Source organism: Protopterus annectens, chromosome 3.part1, assembly GCF_019279795.1.
Source record: "Protopterus annectens isolate FY-2018-M chromosome 3.part1, PAN1.0, whole genome shotgun sequence".
Classification (NCBI taxonomy): domain Eukaryota; kingdom Metazoa; phylum Chordata; order Ceratodontiformes; family Protopteridae; genus Protopterus; species Protopterus annectens.
The window spans coordinates 1868410509-1868436945 of record NC_056732.1 but is presented as its reverse complement, the minus strand read 5'-3'; the positions used below and the strand labels follow the sequence as shown (position 1 = coordinate 1868436945).

The 26437-nt window shown below is 37.8% G+C and overlaps 1 protein-coding gene across 1 annotated transcript in view; it reads right to left on the bottom strand.

Annotated features, from left to right (window-relative positions):
• LOC122798788 (zinc finger protein 665-like) overlaps positions 1-26437 on the bottom strand; it is a 173392-nt gene that overhangs the window by 74397 nt on the left and 72558 nt on the right. The window contains exon 3 of the mRNA XM_044067897.1: positions 4372-4494. Within this exon, the coding sequence (XP_043923832.1) occupies positions 4372-4494 (123 nt within the window). The remainder of the gene's footprint in view (positions 1-4371; positions 4495-26437) is intronic.

The window sequence follows — 26437 nt, the reverse complement described above, 5'->3', positions numbered from 1 at the left end:
CGAGCTGCGCGCTCGAGAAACTTGAACCTCAGCACTGAAATAAATAGGACATCCTGGAGGGACAGATTCATAACCCAGAGGCTCCCTTCACTCTGGAATAAAATCCCAGTCCAGATTAGGCAGAGTCCCTCATTGACTCTCTTCAGGAGGAATCTTGATTAGTGGATGGGAGATCGTAGGTTTACCCCGGGTATCACTTCCCTGTCACTGATAGACAGAGGCACAGTATACTAACCTCGAAAAAGGGCATAGCAAAATTAATTTAAAATGGGTGGCGAAAGCCAAACACACTCTGGCTAGGCTCATAAATGCCCTAGGGCAGATAGCCTAGTATGAACCTATGAACCTATAATGGGATCCCTTTTTTATTAACGTGGTGCTCTAAAAAGATGTTAATGATGATAATGGGATCCCTTTTGCATTAATGTGATGCCCTTAAAAAGATGTTAATGATGATAATGGGATCCATTTTTCATTAATGTGGTGCTCTAAAAAGGTGTTAATGATTATAATGGGATCCCTTTGTCATTAATGCGGTGCTCTCTAATCTTTCGCCCAAAATCCCTCTATCTGCAAAAAAGATCTGCATTTGTTTACAGGGAAAGTTTGACTCGGACAACATTCTGTCTCATTGCTTCCAAAAGTTCATAACCTAAAGGACAACAAATGAATAAATACATCATTGCCTACTTTATTCAGATTTCCTCCATTATAGAACAGAAACTGACCTTATTTTCTAAGAATAAAAACTAAACAGAAATCCTCCTGTACCAATATCACATTTATAACTCAGTCAGTCCTAAGGGAAGCCTTTATTGATACACAACTACTCAAAAGTCTATATTTCTTTAGTGTTTTTACACTGTGATTACTGAGATTATATTTATACAGTACACACGTCCATATCATGGTCCTTTTTCAGAGAAGACAACATCTTATCTACCTGTCAGAATGACCAACAAGGGATTTAGAGGGGAGGCTATTAACTGTTTCATCTCATGTTTAAACTACCTTTAATATGGCCACCATGCCCAGCCAAATAAAGCACAATATACATGACTGGTAATACCAGCATGACCACTGAAGGAGGGAGATGCTACCTTCTGCACAGGTACAGCTCCTAACAATGGTGGCAGGTGACTGCCAGACCATGGAGCTTACTGCACCTGTCTGGTTTCAATGTTTTATATTTGCTTGGATATTTTCATTAAGGTGATTTTGCTGCCCTACATTTATCCTGTTTTTTTCCCGCTAGTCAATGATGTTTCTGTAATAATGTTCAAGTTGGTAGTTTTTTTTGTAAGGTGCTTAAGTTCTAAGCACTAAAATAAACTTTAGCTGAAGCCAATGAGGCTCAGCATCACTTTCTCTCAGTATTCCTTAAACATTTCCAGCACAACAAATAATGCAAAACCAGCATGAGTAATATAAACTTTACACATCACACAGCTTCATCACTCAACTAATAATCAATCAATGACAACACTCTATGACATGTAATGAATCATAACACACTGAATGCCCACCAGAGACATCACACAACTTCATCATTCTACTAATAAATCTATCAAATAATCAATGACAACATTCTATGACATGCAATGAATCATAACACACTCCATGCCCACCAGGGACATCACACAACTTCACCAATCTAATCAATCAATCAAAGACAGTACTCTATGACATGTAATGAATCATAACACACTGCATACCTACCAGGGACATCACACAACTTCACCATTAGACTAATAATCAATTTATCAATCAATCAGTGAAAACACTCTATGGCATGTAATGAATCATAACACACCCCATGCCCATCAGGGACATCACACAACTTCATCATTCTACTAATAAATCTATCAAATAATCAATGACAACATTCTATGACATGCAATGAATCATAACACACCCCATGCCCATCAGGGACATCACACAACTTCATCATTCTACTAATAAATCTATCAAATAATCAATGACAACATTCTATGACATGCAATGAATCATAACACACCCCATGCCCATCAGGGACATCACACAACTTCACCAATCTACTAATAATCAATCAATCAAAGACAGTACTCTATGACATGTAATGAATCATAACACACTGCATACCTACCAGGGACATCACACAACTTCACCATTCGACTAATAATCAATCAATCAAAGACAGTACTCTATGACATGTAATGAATCATAACACACTGCATACCTACCAGGGACATCACACAACTTCACCATTCGACTAATAATCAATCAATCAAAGACAGTACTCTATGACATGTAATGAATCATAACACACTGCATACCTACCAGAGACATCACACAACTTCATCATTCTACTAATAAATCTATCAAATAATCAATGACAACATTCTATGACATGCAATGAATCATAACACACTCCATGCCCACCAGGGACATCACACAACTTCACCAATCTACTAATAATCAGTCAATCAAAGACAGTACTCTATGACATGTAATGAATCATAACACACTGCATACCCACCAGGGACATCACACAACTTCACCATTCGACTAATAATCAATTTATCAATCAATCAGTGAAAACACTCTATGGCATGTAATGAATCATAACACACTGCATGCCCACCAGGACTAATTCACCTGAAAATCATTAGCACTTAATTAACCTCTTCAGATCAGGTTAATAGTTTTTCATGGTATGTAATATATGAACAGTGCATCATTAAAATATCTTAAACCATATGAACACTTGCACCTGATCGACGTTATTCTTATTTACCTTAATACACGACATAACATTAATGTGAAATTGTTAAATTCTTTAGCTGTTTGTATACGTATAATGACCAAGCTGTATCAGTCTATATAGTGGTGTAGTATCTCTAATTCATTTCAAAATGATAACTTTCAATGAGAAAAAAAATCACTAACCAGCCACCTAGGCTGAATGTTATTTTTTTGTTACTATTACACTGGTAAAACATTTTAGCTAGCTTATTTTTTTAAAGTACCTCTTTATGTTACTCAGTTCATACAATTCAAGCAGACCCATCATGCGTTTCAAGCTATTTGACTCTAAGGGTCATACTTATGAACATATTATAATCCTTTTTCTCACCCAGTTCATACTCTAGTTCATCAATATTTCTCAGCTAAACAGTGTTCATCTTTTCCTGCTCAGCCAGCAGTTCTTTTATTTTCGTAACTGCTTCATCCAGATTCTCAGAAGTTCATACCTACCAGTCCAAAACACAGTAGGAAGTGAGTTTATACCACAGGTTTCTCTGTTTCTGTCCTTTTATTGCTTCAACTAATCAAATGTATGAAATAAAGTACTCCATGAATAGTCATGTCCATCATATACAGGTCTCCTATCCAACTTTAGCCTTCTACCAGGTTGCCAAAACCACTATAACAAGCTAGAAATCTTGGCACTATTGGCCTACATAACTCGCATCTAACTTCTATGTCTGGCATTTGCAAGACATTCTCCCTCAATGAGGCCACTGTAAACTGTTCATTCTATCATTCTAACATTCACAGAATCCATTAACTATGTTCTCTTTTCACTTTCCAAGATTCTAAATAATGTCAGCTTTCATCTCCTTCCTTACCCTCCATTCCTATTACCTGGTTTTCAATGTGCTCAGTTTGTTTTGCCAACTCTACTGCCCTCCCCATATTTCAGATACCTTTTATTTAAGAGGCTCCAGGGCCTTCTGTTCATCCTGAAAAATAAATTTTCATCTCTACTCCAGTCACTTCCAGACACTCTGAACAGCTCTGGTATATTCCACAGTTCAATCTACCATTTTCAAGCAGTCACCTCCATAATATTTAATTGCATCAATTGTCTTGGTTCTCTACTTGATGACCAAAAACAGTCTAGCCACCATATTCCAGAGCCTAGCTTAACCTTTAAAAAAATCCAATTCACTAACAAAACTCCATTTCTTCCATCTCTTATTGCCATAAGACACCTTCATCCTTCAAGGGACCAAAAGCTGCACTCAACAGGTTAACTTTACAATTTAGCAGTTTTAATTGAGGACGTACAGATTTCAAGTACCGCTAGGGTTTCTACAGTTGCTACTTCTGATTATCATGTCCCCCCAAACAAGGAAGGAAGGGAAACATTTAAAAAATGTAAACAAATTGCAGCCAAAAGCCAAGATATAATGAGTAGATTCTGTATATTTTCTGAAATGCCCTTACCTGCCTGGGACCAATGCTCCACATCAAATTGTGATGCTTTCAGATTTTTGAAGGGATGATACACCTATCCCATGTCAGCCATCTCCATCCTGTGGCCATCCCCAGTAAAATTAACTTAAACTACAACTGGGAAAACCCAAACAATTATCACATACTTACTGCTGGTTCTGATGCCAGGAACCAGTATTTGCTGCAGCATCATTCCTCCTTTGGTGTCACAAGGTGAAACTGTCTCAAAGTTCTTAATATATAAACAAAGATGATCCACTGGGATGTTATACCCTGCAAATAAAATAAAAATGAGAATGAAATTAAACTGTATGCTTTCACTGACTTCTAAACTATATGTGCATGTATGTGTTCTGTAGTACACAGACACACACATACACAAAATGATCTATTGAGTTTCAGACATGGGCTGAAAGCCCTTTAGAGCCTACCTGACAAACATAACATCTATTATAACGGTGCTTATTTTTTTCTCTGGCTTCTTTTTTTTTCTTTTTTTTTTACAACCTCTCCATCTCCCTCCCTAGCCAGTCAAACTACTCTTACTGATTTTTTTCTTGCGTTCCTTTGACCGGGTTGTTAGCCCCACTCCATTTGCCCTTGCTTCACTTGGGCTCTCTTAGCTCCCCATACCCTACCCCCATTCCCACCCACGCCATTACAATTTCCTTTATACCATCCACTTCCACCCCTTCCTCTCCCATCATCCACTCTCCCATCATCCACTGACAGACCACTTCCTGCCAAACCTCGAAATGCATCACTTCCTCTTCTTAACTACTAGGACATCCCATTCTTCCCTCCCCCTGCTCCTCATATCAAAATGCAACACCTTATCATTATCATCTCACTCCTCTTTCTTCTATCTATTCTAAACTCTTAGCACTTCTACCTCCCTTATCCACCATATACCTCTCCTACCTCATACACCAATGATTTACATCAAACACTCTCCTTTTTTAATATTTCTCCAGCCTTATTCAACCTCCCCACCTCATGTCTTAAACTGTCTAGACTACAAATCCTCCCTCCTACTTATAAACCTAAACTCAAGTTACACAAACTACATCTATGCATTGTTATACTCTCTCTTCACACAAATAACTTACTTGTATCTGGGGGCATCCATCCCAACCCTGGCCCCTCTCCCTCCTCCCTAAACCATGCATCTCCCTACCCACTATCTCCCCTACCTCACCCAACACCTCTGTCCATCCCCAGACTCCTACACTTAACTCAACCAGAACCAAGCACCTAGCTATATACTCGCTAAACATTCAAAGTCTAACCAAAAAAATCACTGAATTCTATGCATGGATAGCCCATACTACCCTTCACATCCTTTCCTTATCTGAAACATGGCTCAAGCCACATATCTCTAAAAATAAAATTCTCCTACCAGGTTATAATATCTACCACTCAGAAAGGTTCCCTAAAAAAGGAGATGGTGTTGCCATCCTCCACTCAATACCCCTCCCCGACTTCCACCCAACTAAACTTATCGTCCTAAACTGCCACCTCAACCCTCACAAAAAACTATCTATCGCCTCCATCTATATCCCTCCTGGGAATAACTTAGCCACCTTAGAGATGATACTATCCTGGCTTTCCCAAAATATATCCTATGAAACTCTCATCTTAGGTGATGTTAACTTAGAATGGTCCAAACATAAAACTAACTCTCCTCAAGTTAGCATAAATCTGCATAGTTTCCAACAACTAATATCTTCTCCCACTCACATCCAGAAAAACTCTATCCAGTAAATTATGGAGGTAGAGGAACTCACCAACTCCCCTCACCTATATCACAACCCTATTACCCATCCAGACCAACTTAGTGACTACCTCCCCACCTCTATCCTTCGATACCCCATCCAACTTAACAAATCCCACCTCTAGAGAGACTGCCGTAAACTCGCCAACTTCAATATAGCTAAATTCAACTCTATCCTATCTTCCACAGACTAGTCCATCCTCAAACAGATCCCTCTAAATGACGCAGTAAATAGATTCAATATCAGTTTCCTCAACCCCTTGAACTCGCTAGCTCTCTCTAGAAAGATTGGACTAAAATCCAATTATGTTCTCTGGCTTTTCAAAGAAACTAAGTCCCTTATGCTAGAAAGAGTAAAAGCTTGGAAATTCTGGATCAAAGCTAAAGAAGAACCTCTGCTTCATAACTATAGACGTTTCAGAAACCTCATTAAGAAACACATCCATAACGACAAAAAGTCCTTCTATAACTCTGCCCAACTCAATAATAAATCAAACCCTCAGACGTTCTGGTCAACTATTAATAAAACCCTGTTCCCCGTCTCCCCCGCAAACCCCTGCCCTTACCCCAACTCATCCCCACTAGAAGCAGCTACTCTACTCAATAACCACTTTATTGATACTATTCAGTCTGTCATGCCACCTAACTGTAATGCTACTCCTTTACCTAATTTTCCCAACCCATCTAACAAATATCCTTTTTCTTTACATCCTGTTCCTACTTCCTACTAATGATCACTTTTCCAAAAGTGATAATCTTCCTCCTTCCATCCTTAAAACTTGCCACTGATTCCATTGCCTATCCAGTGTCTATACTAATCAATAGATCTATTCAGGAATCTGCTATGCCTACCCTGTGTAAATCCTTTTTCACTATTCCACTGCATAAAGGTGGTAACTCTACTGACCCATCTAACTACCATCCCATAGCTATCCTATCCCTCCCTCTAAGATTCTCAAAAAATGCATCCACTCACAACTACTCAACCACCTCCAACATAACCTTCTTACTCCCACACAGCATGGATTCTGTCCCAACCACAGCATGACTACTGCCCTCTTATCCTTCACACATACCATTGCTGAAGCCCTTGATAATAAATAACTCATATCTTGTCTCTTCCTCGAGCTTTCCAAAGCCTTTGACACAGTCTCCCATCCCCTCCTACTATCTAAACTTGCAAGCCTTAACCTGCCTTCCTCCATCCTTGCCTGGTTCACCAGCTACTTATCCTGCAGGCAACAATCTGTCAAATGGCTCTCTTCCTCTTCTCCATTCTTACCTGCCCCACCTGGGGTTCCACAAGGCTTCATCCTAGGTCCCCTCCTGTTCAATATCTTCACAAATAACCTGCACACATCTTGCAAAAAATCCTCCCTCATCCAATATGCAGATGATTCAACTCTCACCCCCATCTCTGACAACATCTCTGAACTCCATACTCGTACTGAACAAGCCTTCCTATCTACAGAACTCTGGTTATCTAGTAACGTACTCACCCTCAATCCTAAAAAGACCAAACTCTTACTATTTCTTCCCCGATCACTCTCTCATCACAAATCCACCTTTGCTATTACTTCCTCGAATAATACTATTATACAACTGGAAGCTCATACTAAACTCCTGGGGATCATTATTGACGACAAACTTAAATTCAACCTGCACATTCTCCAATCTATAAAAAAAAAACACACCAAAAACTTGGTTTACTTTATCGCAACAAAACAATTTCTAACTGCTAATGCCAGAATTGCCTTTGCTCAAGCTCTTCTGCTCCCCTCTCTTGTTTACACTGCCCCTGTGCTCACCAACATTCAAACTACAACCTTAAACAAACTCCTAGCTATCTTATGATAAGTTTGATAGGTTCATAAGATGGTAATAAATCAACAAACTATGAACCTAACTCTCCATACAATACACATCACTGCTCAGCCCTAAACTCTCTCCACTGGATTGAATTCCCATTTACTGCTGCTACAACAACTGCTACATACCATTCCCTATAAACCTTCATCCTGCCCTGCTCTCTCTTCCTTCATTACTATCCGTTCTCCTTCTCATCCCCTCTGTTCATCTAATCAACAATTATTAGATATCTACCACCCCAAAAAACAGTGGGCAAACTTCTGTACAAGTTCTCCATTGCCCAAGCTTGTAATAAACTTCCTAGAGACATATGTTCCACCTTTCACCCATCCCACTCCAAAGAAAAACTCAGACTTCATCCACTAAACTCCAAAACTTCCCCTTGTCGAGCCCCGACCTTAACTCCCCTTCCCCCTGTCAATCTCTCCCCACAGAACTAAGTACCCCCATAGTGCATGTTTACTAAGCTATACACTCATTTCATGACTGAAAGATTTAAATCTGGTTGTAAATATGTAAATATAAAATTTTTACTCTGTTAAAACATTATTTCATTTATTTGTGTGTACACTTTATGCAATGTTTTTCTAAATGTTTTGTGTACAATTGATTTTTTATATAACTTATTCCTGATTTCAATTTTTTTGATACAATTATAACATCTTTCTGTAGACTGTATTTTTCTTGGAGCTTTTCTCCTCGGGTCTCCATTGAAAATGGGCCACAAGCCCAGTTGGACCAACCAGGTTAACAAATGTCAATAAATAAAATAAATAAATATTCAAACTTATCAGATAAAGAAATAATAAGCTACACAAAAACAGAGCTGCATTGAATCAACAAAGCATGGATAAAGGCTGGTCAACTCCAGAATGAAACAGTGGCTTTCCAAATTCTTATGTTAGAATTTAGGAATAATATTATCCTGGCAAGATCACTGCCAGGCTACTTCTCTTGAGAAAATCATTTCCACATTCTTAACCTCATGTTTTTTTCTTTCTTTTCTCTGGAAATTTAAGGTATACACCAGGTACTTTCTATGCAGTGAAATTCAGAAAGAAATATTTTCCACTAGTATTCATTTGTTTCTTTAATCAACCAAGTAAATATAGTTATCCTGATTACCTCTTGATTAGGCCTAAGCTGGACCCAGACTGAAATTAAATTATATGGGGTACCATAAGAAACATAATGCAATCCACAAGAATAAAACCGCAATATAATAAAAAATATATGCTCATCAACTACACTAAACAAATACATAAAACATGTTTATACTCATGCAGTGTTCAAGGCTGTGGTAGTTTTCTTATTTAAATAAACAGACATTGGCATAACGGTTAAGGTGTTCGCCTTACAGACACAAGGTTGAGGGTTTGATTCTCACATGGGGTACAAACATACCAACTATACTAAACAAATACATACAAAATGAAAACATATTTATACTCATGCAGTGTTCAAGCTGTGGTATTTTTCTTATTTAAACTGCTGAGGTCAGTGAACTTGTAGACTGACAATAATCATAGTTCCATAGATTCATACTAGGCTACTGCCCTTGTGGGCCATTATAAGCCTAGCCAATTACCCCATGTGAGAATCAAACCCTATACCTTGTAAACATCTTAACCATTATGTCAATCTCCCACCCATAAATTCAACTATTTTGGAGTGGTACAGGAGTTTATTTAACTGTCACAGAGTTCAGCATTTACCATTCTCCTTGCGTTTTGCATGAAATTTGACATTGAAATAATAATGATATGGAACAACTCTGACATTTGCAGGAAGTGCATCCCAGACAAAGATACTGGAGTAGAAAAAGTTCTATAACCCAGACTAGTCTGGCTTTGAACAATAAGGAGAAACACAATAGGTTTATGCAAAGCTATAGAAAGAGAGATAAGGTAGTTTCCAAAACTTTTCCTGTATCCAAGTGGTGGGCATATCACAAGTAACCAGTCTGTATAATGCAGACAGGACATCACCTGCTCACAAATTAATTGGCACACAGCCCTGAAGGAAGGCAGTCTATCCTCACTTCTGGGAGATAAAAGAACAGACTTCATTGTCTTAGTCTATAAAAACGAGGTTATGTTCAATTCATCAAAAGAGGCATTAAGTGTGAGAAAAAGCCTATGTAGTAAAAAATGCAATGACCAGTGCCATTCTGGCCCATAGGTCAAAGAGCACCTTCTGTTCGGATATGTTGCAAACTGGCAGCAAAGCTCCAGTGAGCATCATTCTAGCTAGTACATGAATTAAAAGAACTGAGTTAAAAAATATCAAGACATGGAATAATTCTAGCAATTGCAAGGCACATGCCATTAGTAGGAGAAATACCTCATGTAAAAGCAAGTGCTAAGCCTGCTGGTGAAGTGCAAATATTGCAGATGCACATATATGTTAAGGACAGCTGACCTTGAGCTCGGTGCACAGCAAACCATGGAATAAGGTCAACAGAGTTTCATAAGCACATATTCTGATTATTTGTTAGCCAGGGTAATGTACTGATCCAAAAGCCAAATTCTGAAAAAGGCAAGGTGTACTGTGCAAACGGTACAGGTAAAATAGTACAGCCAAGATCTGGTATACCTTGGATAGCCCCGGGTGCAATATTAGTGGAGACAAATGGAGTGCAAAGTATATAATGCAATACATACAGATAGCAGCAAAATCACTGGATTCAAAAGTAACGAGCCTGAGGTAGTAGCAGCTGTATCAGTAGTCAATTCATGTGGAGAAGGACACATCAGACAACAAGGAAGGGAAGAGAAGGTACTGGAGGGGGCTAGAGAGAGTGAAACATGTTTAGGTTAAAGTGGTGTGCATAAAATTATGGCATTTAGTTCCATAAAACAGGTGTAAATCTTTAGAATGCTGGATATTCTTCAACTGAGACGGGGTTCCAAAGTTTGGGACCAAGCATGGAAAAGGAGTGTTTTTTTGCTTTGACTCTTTTGTGGACAAGTTCACAATGATAAAGGAACTGGACTGTGATATGACATAACATTCATTTGAGGTTTTAGTTACCCTACAGCAAGAAAAAACAAGGTTTCAAGCTTACACTAAAAAACTATCTTGTCAACACACGGATATGCCATTGCCTTAAAACAAAGATCTAATTCTCACCTTCCTAGTGCACGAACCAACCCAATTTCAGATGCATGTGAAATAAATGTATCCAAAATGAAAGAACACAGCACCATGCCTTAACTGAAATTTATTTAACAGACCACCTACAGAACAATATTAGCAGCAAACCAGGTTTCCCTCCTAGAACAAGGAGCTTCTGCAATGTATATAAGCATAATATTAGATCAAAAATGAAATCCAAAATGTCAGAAAGAAAGCTAAAACACACAAATATGTAAAAGAACAGACAAGTATAAAAAATATTTTGACACAGTATGTGAATATCAATTTCTCATATTCAAACAACCAAAAATATATACAAATATAGAATAAGATCATAATAAATATTCATAAAAAGGTAAGGTTCAACATAAGCGAATAAAGTACAGCAAACTATATAATCTCATTTAAACCCTTACCCTGTGTAGTACCCAACAAAATAATCTGCTTCACCTTTTTCATGCAAAATACTTAATTTATCAAACTTATTAAGAGAAGATGAAATAATTATTGATTACAATAAAACTGAATATTGCACTGGAATGTTGAATTTTGTGTCTAACTAAAGCATTTAATTTATTGCATTTATTTACCAGGAAAGTCCACTGGGCCTAAAAGAGCCTATTTTCGGTGGAGACCCAGTGAGAAAAGCTCCAACAAGAACATAGATGCAGAAAAAAAATTAAACATTAATTGATACAGAAGTAGAAATGTTACACATAGTGGTTACAATGATATATACAGAATATATACATAAAAGCAGGAATTTAGTTGGTTGCCAGATGAATTCAGAGTGGTAAAAATGGAGATAAATTAAATTAGCATTATTGTGCCAGTATCAACAAGTGATGAAAGAAAAAAAATTAATAAATATGGAGAAAGTATCATCAGTCACTAGTATCCGCGGTGGTGCAGCGGTAGCATTGTTGCCGCACAGCAGGAGGTTCTCCCGTTTGATTCTCGGCTAAAGTGCGGGGATTGCCTTCTGTGTGGAGTCTGCATGTCCTCTCTGCGGTTGGGTGGGCATTCGAAAGACATGCGTAAATGGCCGTGCCTTCGTTGAAGGTTGAACGTCAAGCTAGCATCTCAGCGTTCGTGAAAATCTACTGCCAGTCATTAGCGGACCGGAGTTCTGCTGTGGCAACCCCTAACCAGGAAAAGCTGAAAGATAAACAACAACATCATCAGTCACTAGTAGTAAAAATCATAGGAATTTAGTTATAATATAAGAAGAAGGAAGCCAGGAAGGGTTGAGATGATTTTTCAGTGTTTGTTTGAAGGTGGTGGTGCTGCCCGTGTTTCTTATAGGAGGAGGAAGTGAGTTCCATAGTTTGGCGACTGTGAAGGAGTAGAGCAGTTGACCAGTCAATAAGGTGGGGTTTTCTACTTTTAGAAATAGATGATTTTCAAATCTTAGTTGCCTGCTGGGTTGGTATTTGGCAAGTAGAGTTGAGAGAGCAGGACAGTCTGTGGGTCTGTAGATTATTTTGTGTGCTGTAGTTAGCTGGGTGAATGAAAGATGGTGGGGGAGTTCCAACGAGCCTAATTGTTTTAGTGAGTTGCAGTGGTGGGATGAGAATGTGGCCTTGGTGGCAAATTTTGCTATTCTGTTGTAACACATATCAAGTTTGGATTTTGTAGAATTTCAGATATTAATGAGGAGAGGGGCACCATAAAGGAGAGAGGGTAATAAAAATGTAGTTGCAAGGGTTTGTCTAGTAGAGAGGCTAAGAAAGTGTTGGTCCTTTACAGCATACTGAGTTTTTTGGTATGCTTTTTGGATGTTACTGTTTATGTGTAGGTCATTTAGGTTTTCATCTATAATAATGCCTAGTAATTTAGTGTGTGGGGCAACTTCTATAGTGGTATTGTCTTGGGCTTGTATACTGAAGAGTTTTTTTTATCAAATGGAGTGGTTTTCTTAGGGATAAAAATTACTAGTTTAGTTTTTTTGGATTTAGGGCAAGATGATTGTTAAGCATCCAAGATTCAGTAGAGGTGAGGGCATTCTGGGTGATCTGATTGAGTTCAGAGCTGGAATTTGCAGTGCATATTATTGTAGAGTTATCAGCATATTAGATTACTGAGCATTGTGGAACAGTGGTGTGAAAGTTGTTAATAAAGATGCTAAATAAGACAGGACCAAGTATGGAGTCTTGGGATACCCCTGTGGAAGTACTGAGGAAGGGAGAGTAAGACTGTTGCCATTTGGTGGATTGCTGCCTATTGGAGAGAGAGCTACTGAACAATTGTAGGGTAGGTGGGGAAATGTGGAGGGTAGATAGTTCAGAGAGGAGGAGAGTGTAGGAAATGGTATTGAAAGCTTTGGAGAAGTCGAGGAAAAGAGAAGTGATTATTTTACCAGAATCTCTTGCCCAGTTTACTGTATCAAAGAAGGAGAGGAGGGCAGTAGTGGTGCTGTGCCCTGGTCTGAAACCATGCTGAGTGGGTGACAGAATTTGATTTTCAAGCAGGTGGTTGAGGAGTTGGGCATGGATGCATTTGTCCAGTATTTTAGAGAGGGGTGAGAGAATAGCTATGGGTCTAAAGTTCGTCTTTTCTTTTTGTCATTTCTATGCCAACTGTACATAATATCACTAGTATATAATCGAATTCTGTTTTGAATGGACCTGATGATGTTCTCCCACATAGAAGTCCCCACATATACAATGAACAACATAGATCACCCACTCAGTAAAACATGATAAATAAAAAAAAATAGTTAGACTTTGGGTGCATTAGTAGAAGTGAAAAACGGTGTTCATAACAATTGAGAAACAAACACATTTCCCACAAGAAGAACAACCAACTGGTTAAGTCCCCAACAGAGGCTTTTTATGTACTTCCCCATATGGGGTTTTAAAACTTGGTAAGTGTTGGGCAATAGACTTGTCTTTTCTATCAGCATAAATACATTTATCTGTAACTACATGATTATTATTATTAGCATTAGTAGTATAAAACTTGTCAACTGTCAAAACAATCCAAAGTTGTAGAAGCTTTCTGCTTTGTTCCACCCACAATATACACAATGAATCGCAGAGCTGCTGAAGCTCTAAATTTTTTTGTCTACCTTGCAGTGGGTAAGAGCAAGCAAATGTCTGGAAATTTAAAAAAAAATGTAGGATAATATAAACAATGTGAGAGTCTGAAAAAAATGGAAAATAATGTCCATAGCCTGCAAGAAGGTTCAACTCGATGAGAACATAGTGCTTTGTAGAAGGTGTTTTTTTCACTGGCAGTTAAGCTAGATATTATGGACAGTGAACTTTATAGGACTAGTCGGTATCTATGTTTCCTGAGGTGAAATATTTTACACTATGTACCTTTGTAGCCCCAAGATAAATACACCAATAAATACTGTAAATTGCATACTAGCTATTTGGTTTTAATTAGAATCATTTGGGAAATTGGCAGAAATTAGCTCTGCAGAACATTCCAAGGCAGAGGTGCCAGAAGCTGTGGAGGGTGACAGGGACACTTGGTGATCTAAAAAGGGACATTTTTTAAATCTGTTTACTAAAAACAACATAGGTTCACTTGGAGGACATTTTAAACTTAGCCAATTTCCATTTTGGTGCTTGAATTAACATTTCCTGATTGGTCCTGCCTATCCTATGGCTGATAATTGTATATTAGCCCTAGTGAGAATAAATGTGATCACACTATAGATAATTTGAGGAGACCCATGTAAGGGATGCAGCATTTCGGAACTGCCTCTATCCATTAATGGCATAAGGGGCAATCCTGGAGTAAATTTTCTATTACCCATTCTTAGATCCAAGTTGCATTTGAATATGGACAGGGATGAGCTTTGTTATACTTGAATGGATAGTCTGTTCTGGATATATATCCATCTCTCCACAACATTTAGCTTAGATACCTGGACTGAGTATTTCTGATGCCATTTGAGTTGCTGATGTTCAGTAGGGCCATCTGTATTAGGTCGGAGGATGCCTTGTATGCCAGACATGTCACCTCTAAGCACTCTTGTAGAATACTGAGCATAGAGATAAATCTCTGAGGTGGTCCATGCAAGACCTATTCTTTAGGATTTCTATCCTTTTAGTAAGGTATCTCTGTGGGTATTCCAATTGTCGCATGGCTCTGGACAGATAGCTGCCAAAGTGGGCATTATTAATTATTTATTTATTTGCAGTTTGTTTTCCAGGATAGTCCAATTGGGCCACAAGGAGCCCATTTTCAATGGAGTCCTGGGGAGAAAAGCTCCAGAAAAATACAAATACATAGTACACATTGCACATTTACATTACAGATTATCTCATAGGAATACAAAGTAAATTTAACAAGAAAACGTTAACAACAATAGAATACATCAGTATAGTTTGTAAAACAGCAATAAAAATACTTTTTTACACAAAAGTAGCACCATGGAGTAACTGTTAAGTAGTTGGTCAAACAGTTCAATAGAGCTGTGGAATTATAGGAGGCAGCGATGCATATTTAGTTCTAGGTGAGTAGGAAGTGGTATTAGAAGGATTAGGTAGGATGGGAACAGCAGCACTTCCACTGTGAAGTTAGATGTGAGTGCAGCAATGTTTTAAATCAGGAGAGACTGCTGGTAATGCAGATAGGAGATGGAGAATTCCAGAGGCTTGCAAGAGAGAAGGACATTAGGTCATTCACAGCTGGACGTGTGGGTTTGTTTTTTTGGGAATTAGATATTAGAAGATGTTCTGGTTCATACATTGCAAAGGTAGTGGCTAGGGAGGGACAAAGAAAGGGGTTGTAAATAAGTTTGTGTGCTGGGATGAGCTGGGTATAAGTGAGGAGGCTATGTAGCTCAAGCCAGTTTAGTTGGTGAAAAGAATTACAATGGTGAGAAATGGCTCTGTGACCTGCTGCAAATTTTGATATCTTGTTATAGCAAGAGGAGAGTTTTGTTTTGAGGGAGGATTGCAGGTTGGTGAGGATAGATGCACCATATAGGAGGGATGGGATGAGATAAGTATTGGCTAGTATGAGCCTAGTGGAAAGAGAGATATCACGATTATGGCAGTATAGCATACCAAGTTTTTTGAGGGTTTTTTTGATATTTACTTGCAAATGTTTGTCGAATTTTAGTTGATCATCTATGAGTACTCCTAGTAGTTTAGTGTCAGAGACTATTTCTAGGGGTGCATTATTTTTGCTGGTGATTATAAATGAGTGTTTATCTAGGCAGGAGATTTTGGAGGCAGTGAATAAAATAAGTTTAGTTTTGGTTGCATTAAGAGCCAGATGGTTGTCTAGCATCCACTTCTCAGTAGAGGAGAAGGCGGTTTGGGTAAGCTTATTTAGAGTGGGGATAGAAGGGGAAGAGCAGATAATGGTAGAATTGTCAGCAAATTGGATGAGGCTGGAGTTTGGAATGGCTTGGTAGAAGTGGTTAATGAATATGTTGAATAGTAGGGAGCCTAAAATGGAACATTGGGGGGACACCTGTGGGAGTATTAAGGAAGGGTGAAGTGGCTTTATTCCATTTGACTGCTTGTTGTCTGGTTGTGAGGTAGCTGGAGAACCACTTGGTACAGGAAGGGGATAGGTTTAGTTTGGAGAGTTTATTAAGAAGCAGGTTGTGGGAAATAGTGTCAAATGCCTTGGAAAGGTTGAGGAGAAGGGTGGACACAAAATGGCCGGAATCACAGGCTTAAGTTTTTTTACTTTATTTCATAGCTTTTTTACATTCATTTAGGGTGAAAGTGGTTTTATTTTTATGGCAATGTATCCAGGCTTTGTCACGGAGTCGCATGATAGCTAAGGTGCTTTTGGACCAGGGTACAGGGTTACTTTTTATACATTTTGTTTTTAGAGGGGCAAAGGAGTTGAGCAGGTTTGTGAAAGTAGAGTTAAAATAGGAGAGAGCATTATCTAGGGGAAGAGTCTTTAATGGATTCCAGTTTGTGCTTTTTAGTGCAATTGAAAAGGTTTCAGAATTGAAGTTCTTTAGGCAGCGAGTGGAAATATAGGTGTGAGTTAGTTGTATGGAAGAGGGAAGACAGTGGGCAAAAGTGGGGAAGTGGTCAGCTAGTGGGTCTGTGAGAATACCACTATCAGAGATATAGTGAGGATAGGATACTAGAATCCAGTCTATTGTACTTCCAGTAATGGAGTTCTTGGAAGGCCTGGTAGCAGAATTGATTAGTTGTGTAAAGTTATACAAGTTAATATTGTGTGAGTTAGTGGGAGATTGGATTGGGCCCAGTTTATGTTCATGTCTCCCAGGATTATGGTTCACGAGTAATGTTGGTAGAGACCCAAGAGAGAATATCTTCAAGGGATGAGATATTGTCTCCAGGGGGAATATAGAGGGAGAGAACAAATATGAGTTTATGCTTGCTTAGGTGGAGTATGGATGGTATCATTTCTACCTTGCCAAATTTGGGAAAGGGTTTGGTATAGGGGGTGACTAAGAGGGATACCCAGTAAAGGAGTGCTACACCCCCCCCCTTTTTTGTGTTCTGTCATTCCTTAACATGTGGCAGTTGGGAGGAGTTATTTCATTATATAAAATGAATGACCTAATGACGACTTTGTAAAGGGGGACAACAACATCTCTAGATCTAGTCACAAACAAAAACTCTTTTCTCATTAAAAGTAGTAATGAATAAAGGTATACTGTTACACACAAATCGCTTATTACCAATGTTACTAGTTTGAATACTGCTGTCAGGCTTACCCGCATTGTCATTCAATAAGGCTTTGTAAAAGCCAATCTCCCTTTTGTTTTTGACCTCGTTGGCAATACTACTACAGAATTCCGTTGGGTAACCCCGATTCAAAAAAAGTGTAATAATAAATTGTAATTCATTGTGAAAGTCCACCTCCTCACTTACCATTCTAGCTGCTCTAACCAGCTGGCCTTTGACCACGGCCTTTTTCTGGTGGTCAGGGTGCCAGCTGTCATAGTGTAGGTAAGAATTTGAGAAGGTGGGTTTTCTGTATATATTGGATGTTAACTTGTTTTTACTTGTGTCAAAAGATAATTTGATGTCCAAATAACTTATACTATCCTGACTTACAGTGTATGTAAATTTCAAAAACCAAACACTGCTATCTAAATACTCAATAAAGGCCTTTAATCCTGCCTGTTCACCATTCCAAATAATAAATAAATCATCTAAAAAACGGCCATAAAATTTAACGTATGTAAAAAATTCTGAATTAAACACATAATTTAACTCCCAATATGTTAATACAAAATTTGCAAAACTGGGGGCACAAGCTGCCCCCATTGCAACCCCACTCTTTTGTTTGAAATAGGCGCCTTCAAAATATAAAAAATTGTTTTTTAACACGATCCCCATGAGCTTAGTTAATACATTCATTTTATTTTGATCATATAAATTTGTGTAAAATAACTGTTCTTCTAACCATTCCAGCCCCTTGTCGTGGGGAATAACCGTGAACAAATTGCAAACATCCATAGTAATAAATGTATCTCCCGGATTAAATGCAATGGAGTTAATTTTGACTAAAAAATCCCATGAATCCTTGAGTATATGTGCAAAATATTCTATACCAGGTTTTAAATAATAATCTAAATACTGACTGATAAAGTGTGTTTTACTGCGTTTACCATCCACAATGGCTCTGAACTGTAAATTGTCCAAGCCTTTGTGTATTTTGGGGATGCCAAAAATTCCACTAATGACTGGATATTCATTTTGTAAGAAACGCCAATCCTGTTCATCCAATTCACCCTGGTGTAACATATCATATAATGTTGTATCTATTCTTTTGTGAGCTATGTTAATTTCGTTCCTGCTAATTTCCGCATATGTATCTCCCGTCAACAGGGCATTCATATAAGTTACATAATCCTGGTAGTCAACAATGACTACTCCACTGCCCTTGTCAGGTTTCATAATTCTAATGCTTTTAGTAGACAGAATTCTTTTTAATGTGGCTTCCTCCTTTTTAGTCATATTGTTATTAAACTTTGTATGGTATTTTGTAAAAACATCCCTGATGTCATTTTCCGTAACCTTTTCAAAAAGGGCCACTTTCTCGTGCATGGGTGGATTAAACGTACTTGGTTTGGACAAACTATATTTACCATGTGTATTTATGTCCCATGGGTTACTTTGATACAAGATTTTTAAATTTAATTTTCTAGTGAATAATTTTAAATCAACAATTGTATTCACTATATTACCTCTCCTGCATGGAATGAAACTAAAACCCTTTGAAAACAGGTTAACACATTCACTATCAAAAGTCTGACGTGTGTAATTATATAGTTTAAAATCACCCTTATCATTTACCACAATGTTTGGTTGAGAAAACAAAACACATTCCCCTTCATGTTGTCCAACTGGCAATAAAACGTAAGGCAAGAAAATTCACTGTAATGTTTCCACAATCAAAAGACGAATCTTCACGATAAAAAATTCTTTTATTGGAACACAACGTAGTGAGCGCTTTCGCCAACAGGCTTCATCAGACTATCAAAGGACATGGTATTACTTTGATATAAATACTATCACTAGAAACCCCATTGGTCACCTACAACACCTGGTGACCTACGTAATAGCTATAAAGTGCTCTTTCTGTAAAAAGTTCATAAAACAGTTGCTAATATATAATCAGCAATCAAAACTAAAAAAGATAATGATGCAATTCATTGTTTAGCTAAAACAGATGATTTCTAAACACTGTCAATGCTATCATATGTACAAAAATTATATGAGCGACCCTGTCTCATTATATAAATGCTTCTTCATATATACCATATTCAATAACAAGCAATCGCATGCTAGGGTGAGAAATTCACTCGAGTTAGCATAACCTAATTTTGTAGCTAATGTCACATTTCATACATAATCCACATCAATGCAACGCCAAGAAATAGCATTAGAAAAAGCAATATATTTGAGGTCATATATACCTAAAATAAGCAATGAAAGCACCATATTCATAGCTGTCTTAAAAATAAGTAATAAAAACTATCTTATGTGTCTAATGTATATCAGGAAGCTAGTAATACACAAAAAAACTAAAAACAATGTGAACAGTATAACAAGTATTGCCACTATCCTTATCCCAAGAAGAATGACAACAGAATTACACAGGGAGCGGGAGTTTCACAAGTTGATGCCGTTTCCCGTTCTGTCAACACATATTCACAAGTAGTTAGGCCCAAGGAACATGGTAATAATCATCCTAATAACAGCAAAATTAATATACCCTTCCCTATAGCACAGGATAATTTTTTGGGAAGAAAAAGGTCTGTAAGCAGGGGCAGACAAAAGAGGAAGTGGTCCATGGACGAACAACAGGGACCCACTATAAAGAAAATGTGGGAAAAGGTAACACTTTAGTTGTGAATTTATCCAGTAGGAACTTAACAATATATGAAGAACAAGTTCTGAGTAAAGGACTGAGTTTCATCCCCACTAGAAGGACGGATATTGTAGATTTTATCGTTGATACAAAGCTATTTACCAGGAAGATACAGTTAGCACTGGATTATGGAAGTCATAAACAGGAAAGAGGTCCCAGAAGCTTTAGAGCAGTTAGTACATATGTCCCACAGTTGAATCCTACGTTGGAGGTATTTAATAATGTGGTAGAAAATGATATCCATGCACACTATCAGAGTGATAGGACTAATAATCACAAATACAATCTTAATTACCAGCAAAGAAAAGCTCTTAATGATTTAAAAAATGATCGATCATTAGTGATTAGACCTGCAGATAAGGGGGGTCCAATAGTTCTCATGGACACTTTAGACTATAACATAAGGATGAGATTGTTGTTGGAAGATACAAATTCTTATGTTAAGATAGATAGTCGTTTATTAGCGGATAAAGTTTTTACGATTTATTATACACTTGATGACCTTCTTATGTCATCTGATATTACCAAAGAACTGTATGATTTCTTTAAAGTTAGAGACCCCGTGATACCATGCGTCCAGGGATTACCTAAAGTTCATAAATCATTAATAGATCCACCAATGAGACCAATTGTAGCCGGACAAGGATGGGCTACAGAACCTCTTTCCGTATACATTGATAGTTTACTTAGACCGTTGGTAGATGAGAATATAAGGATACTTAAAGATAGCAAACAATTCCTGTTGGATTTGTATGCTTTTACAAAGAGCTTAAGAGATGATCAACCTTTTCTTCTGGTAACCCTTGATGTTGTCAGCCTTTTTACTGTTATTCCAAATGACACGGGCTTGACATACATTTCTGATTATTTAAAACTCAATACACAATTCACGGACAGTAAGGTGGAATTAGTTACACTTTTTTTGGAAATAGTTTTGACTAATAACATTTTTGTTTTTGACAATGAAATGTACCTCCAAAGGGATGGCGTAGCTATGGGCACTTCCTGTGCCAATAGCTACGCCAACCTTGTTATGGCCACCTGGGAGGATAGATATATGTGTAATAGCGACTTATATAAAGAATATGTGGGATTATATCGTCGATTCGTCGACGACCTCTTTTTTCTGTGGTTGGGAGATGAAGGTACTTTAGACAGCTTTGTACAAATGTTAAATTCATCCACTGATTTCCTCAAGTTTACTGTTAGTTTTTCCAGAACTAACATCTCTTACTTGGATGTTGAGATTTATAGAATGGAGAATGGGCTTTTAAATACATCCATACACAGGAAGGCCTGTCACAGAAATAATCTTTTGCATAGACAAAGTATGCATCCAGTATATGTGTTCAACAATATTCTTAAAGGTCAGTTCATGAGAGCGTCACGTTTGAATCCCAGTGATGAGCATCATCAACTGGAGAAGACGGATCTAATGAACAAGTTTTTAGAAAGAGGGTATGACATTAGTAGGATAAATGATACCATCAAGGAAACAGAAAATATGAGGATGGGTAGGGCTAGACCCTTCTTTATGGACCAGGAGGAATATCCACAGATACAAAGGCAAAATGAAGATATAGTTAAAGCCATTACTTTTTATAGTAAAAATAGCATTGAGTTTGTGAATGTATTAGGTAAGCACTGGAATATACTCCTATCGGACAAAGAGATAGGGGAAATAGTTGGCCCCAAACCCAAATGATTTATAGAAATCATCCTAGTTTGAAGAGAATGTTGTGTAGGCCTAAATGTACCTTAATGACAGACCGGGACAATGTGGCTCATTTTAATACAGTGCCCTGTGGAAAATGCAATCAGTGTAGGTATATCAATAAAGGCACTGAATTTATACATCCTAAAACATCACGGAAGTTCACTTTTCTTACTAATACCAACTGCGAAACCAGAAATGTGGTATACCTTGCTACATGCAAGGTATGCTCAAGTTACTATATAGGTAAGACCAACCGGATGTTAAAGGAACGGATTAGAGAACACAATTACCAGATAAGGATAGGGTCAGATATCAATGCATTGTCCAGGCATTATAAGGAAGCAGGAAGCTGTCATCGATTCTCCTTCTATGTTATACAGGAATTGAAACAAGGTATCAGAGGGGGAGATATTATAAATAGGACCCTTGAATGTGAGACCAGGTGGATTATTAGATTTAGATCAGATATACCACCTGGATTGAATGACAAAGTACAAATAAAACCATTTTTAAAAAATAGAAGGATATTCAAAAAATAGAGGAGTTTTTAGTAAATAGAAGAGATTTTTTAGTCTTGATTAATACATTTTCCTTATTCTCTATACTTGGATATGCATATGATGTCTTTTCCATTCCCATTTTTTATGCACATGTTTATCACACACATTTCCACAACTCTCCCCTCCCTCCTTTCCCCCTTCCCCTCCTGTTCCCCTGCATTTTGGTTTTTGTTCTTGTTTTTGTTTGGGTTATAGGTCAGCCCTTTTCTTTTTACCCTTACTATGAGTAGATTATTAGAGGAGATTTTATGTAACAGGACATTACACGTTGTATATTTTCATGGCCCATAGATACGCCACTATATTTTGGGATAAGGATAGTGGCAATACTTGTTATACTGTTCACATTGTTTTTAGTTTTTTTGTGTATTACTAGCTTCCTGATATACATTAGACACATAAGATAGTTTTTATTACTTATTTTTAAGACAGCTATGAATATGGTGCTTTCATTGCTTATTTTAGGTATATATAACCTCAAATATATTGCTTTTTCTAATGCTATTTCTTGGCGTTGCATTGATGTGGATTATGTATGAAATGTGACATTAGCTACAAAATTAGGTTATGCTAACGCGAGTGAATTTCTCACCCTAGCATGCGATTGCTTGTTATTGAATATGGTATATATGAAAAAGCATTTATATAATGAGACAGGGTCGCTCATATAATTTTTGTACATATGATAGCATTGACAGTGTTTAGAAATCATCTGTTTTAGCTAAACAATGAATTGCATCATTATCTTTTTTAGTTTTGATTGCTGATTATATATTAGCAACTGTTTTATGAACTTTTTACAGAAAGAGCACTTTATAGCTATTACGTAGGTCACCAGGTGTTGTAGGTGACCAATGGGGTTTCTAGTGATAGTATTTATATCAAAGTAATACCATGTCCTTTGATAGTCTGATGAAGCCTGTTGGCGAAAGCGCTCACTACGTTGTGTTCCAATAAAAGAATTTTTTATCGTGAAGATTCGTCTTTTGATTGTGGAAACATTACAGTGAATTTTCTTGCCTTACGTTTTATTGCCAGTTGGACAACGTGCATGTTTTTGGAGATTGCAGTTTATCATATTGTTGGCACGCTGTTCTTTGCCTCCGTTTGTTTGCTGTTCCATTTTGGATTTGGTACATTCCCCTTCATGGTCAAGTACACTGCCAGATGTTATATGCTCATTCAGATCTGCAACAGCTTCTTCGTGTAATACACTTGACAAACCTGTACAGTTATTGCACATATTATTACACACAATATTCGTCTCTCGCTCATTTAAAACACTGGTGTTGCATATAGGTGATTGCCCATCATAATGGTGTAAAGTTAAATCACTAATTGAAACATTACTGTCCATAAAGTCCAGAATCATCCGTTGATTTATTCCACTCACAGTATTATCCGACATACCCTCTAATACCCCAAATTGAGATATATTGTCCATGTCTAAAAAATTGCAGGACATATTATCAACTGAACTACTGTTACATAAAACGTTTTCTGTGAAGTTAGTGTCTTTAAAAACCAAAGATGCGACGCTATTGCTAGCATCCGTTTTTGTCGAATCACAACTGAGAGTTAAAAACATATGCGAGTGCTTACCAAGTACCTTGTCGTGGTGGACGCCATCGGCTACTTGCGCGCCCCCCACGCGTTTTTTTGAAAATTCACTTTTTTGTAATAATCCGGATCCCTCCTTGGCCGTGCGCCTGTACTTTCAAAATCATCATTATCCTCAAAAGTATATTGTCCTCTGAGTCTTTTAGATCTTCTAAGCCCATCAACATTACCCGGGCTACCATGTTGTCGTTGTGCATATTCTTCCAGTTGAGGAGGGGAAATTATGTCATCAAGTACATCCAAACGGCCACTACTATCGATCGTTTTGTTTTGTCCATGATGTATAACGTGTGACTTAGGGTACACCCTGCCAGATGCATAAATCTTGGTATCCCTCTTTATTTTGTTTTGTTTTTTGTCATATATAATGTCACAACTGTGTTCCACATCCTTAATGATGTTTGCGTAATTTGTATAGTGTTGGTCAAACAGAAGATCCTGGCTGATATTGTTATTCAGTTCTTCCATCTCTGATAATAGAGATTCAATTTTTCTATCGTTAAATTTAATCATGATTTCCAATAATGCCAAGCCAGTCTTGTTAAATAGTTCATGTAACTCTTTTAACATATCTGGTTCACGCTCACTGCCATTAGGGTATCTCCATAATCTAAGACCTTTGGGTACTAGCCCTAATTCAATATTCTTACGCAAATACCCATTTTCCATTTGCGTACGCTTTAACTTAAACAATTTCACTTCAAATTGCTTTAATAACTCCCTCATATTTCCTTTCACAATGTGGGCATCAGTTTTTGTAGGGGTGTGTATAGAGTTAAACGAATACTGGTTAAGTTTCCAAGGTGCACTACTAACCAGCATAGCCCGATCATGAGTCCGGACCGTGTTGTTGTGTTGATCAGTTGTGCCAGTACCACTAGAAGCTGGAAATTCTGACGGTGGGGAAGCTTGGGTGAGCGGCAAGCCCAAGCTCCCCGTTGATGTAATATCTGTATTGGAAGCTGACATAAGCTGATGAATAAGAGCAGTATGAAGCTTCAACTGCTCGTTCATTTCCTTGAGCAACACGCCCACATCGACCACGCCACCTTCATCCTCCATTACGTGTAGACCCACAAAAACTCTACCAAGAACCGAATGCTCACCAACAAGTTGCAAGAGGAGAAGAAAGCACGGGTCAAAGTGGAGATGTTGTGTCCAAAAGCAAAAGTCAAACCACAAAGATGTAGATGTGATGATACGAGGCCAATAAACGCTCCAAAGGTACAACAAGTATGTTTATTAACTCAAACAAAAGTGCGTCTCAAACAACAGTGCGTCGACCTAGGTTTCGTCCGTCTCCACGGACTTCTTCAGAACACTGTGGCACACAAAACAAAGTGCTTAAATAATCACATTAATCCCATTAATCAACCAGTCAAATTACTTGATTGTATAATGAGATGAATGAATACTTAATTTAGTTGAAATTAAAATTAAAAACAAGGTTTAAAAAGACAGACAGAATTGTTTGACCTTGAGGTATTAAATAGGAACACATAAAATATACGTGACATTGCCTCCTAAAGTATAATGTGTCCTCTGTATATGGGTAACTTTGTTTTGTGTGCCACAGTGTTCTGAAGAAGTCCGTGGAGACGGACGAAACCTAGGTCAACGCACTGTTGTTTGAGACGCACTTTTGTTTGAGTTAATAAACATACTTGTTGTACCTTTGGAGCGTTTATTGGCCTCGTATCATCACATCTACATCTTTGTGGTTTGACTTTTGCTTTTGGACATAACATCTCCACTTTGACCCGTGCTTTCTTCTCCTCTTGCAACTTGTATCTAGTCACAATCAGTTTGTTTATAAGCTGTGCAATATAGAAAGACTTTCTTATGACTCAGGGCACATGCTGGTCAAAAGTTAGGTCACTGTACACACAAATTTCCAAATGACAAACAACTGGGTCAGTTCTCAGGGGGCATTTCCAATTTGGCAGTTCCCTGAATTAGATGACTTCCCAAAGGATATGATAATGTATTTCTTGGAGTTTAGTTTCAATTCATGATTCTGGCACCAGTTAATGTTTGGGACAAATCTTCCTGCATAAGTCATTTGGGGATTCAATAATTGCTTCTAGCTTGCAGTCATCTCAAACTTATTTTGTTTTTGAGATGTATATGCCAAACAGAAAAAGTCTCAGTATGAAACCCTGGGGGGCACACTTGGTGACTGGTCTCTTCCCCTGT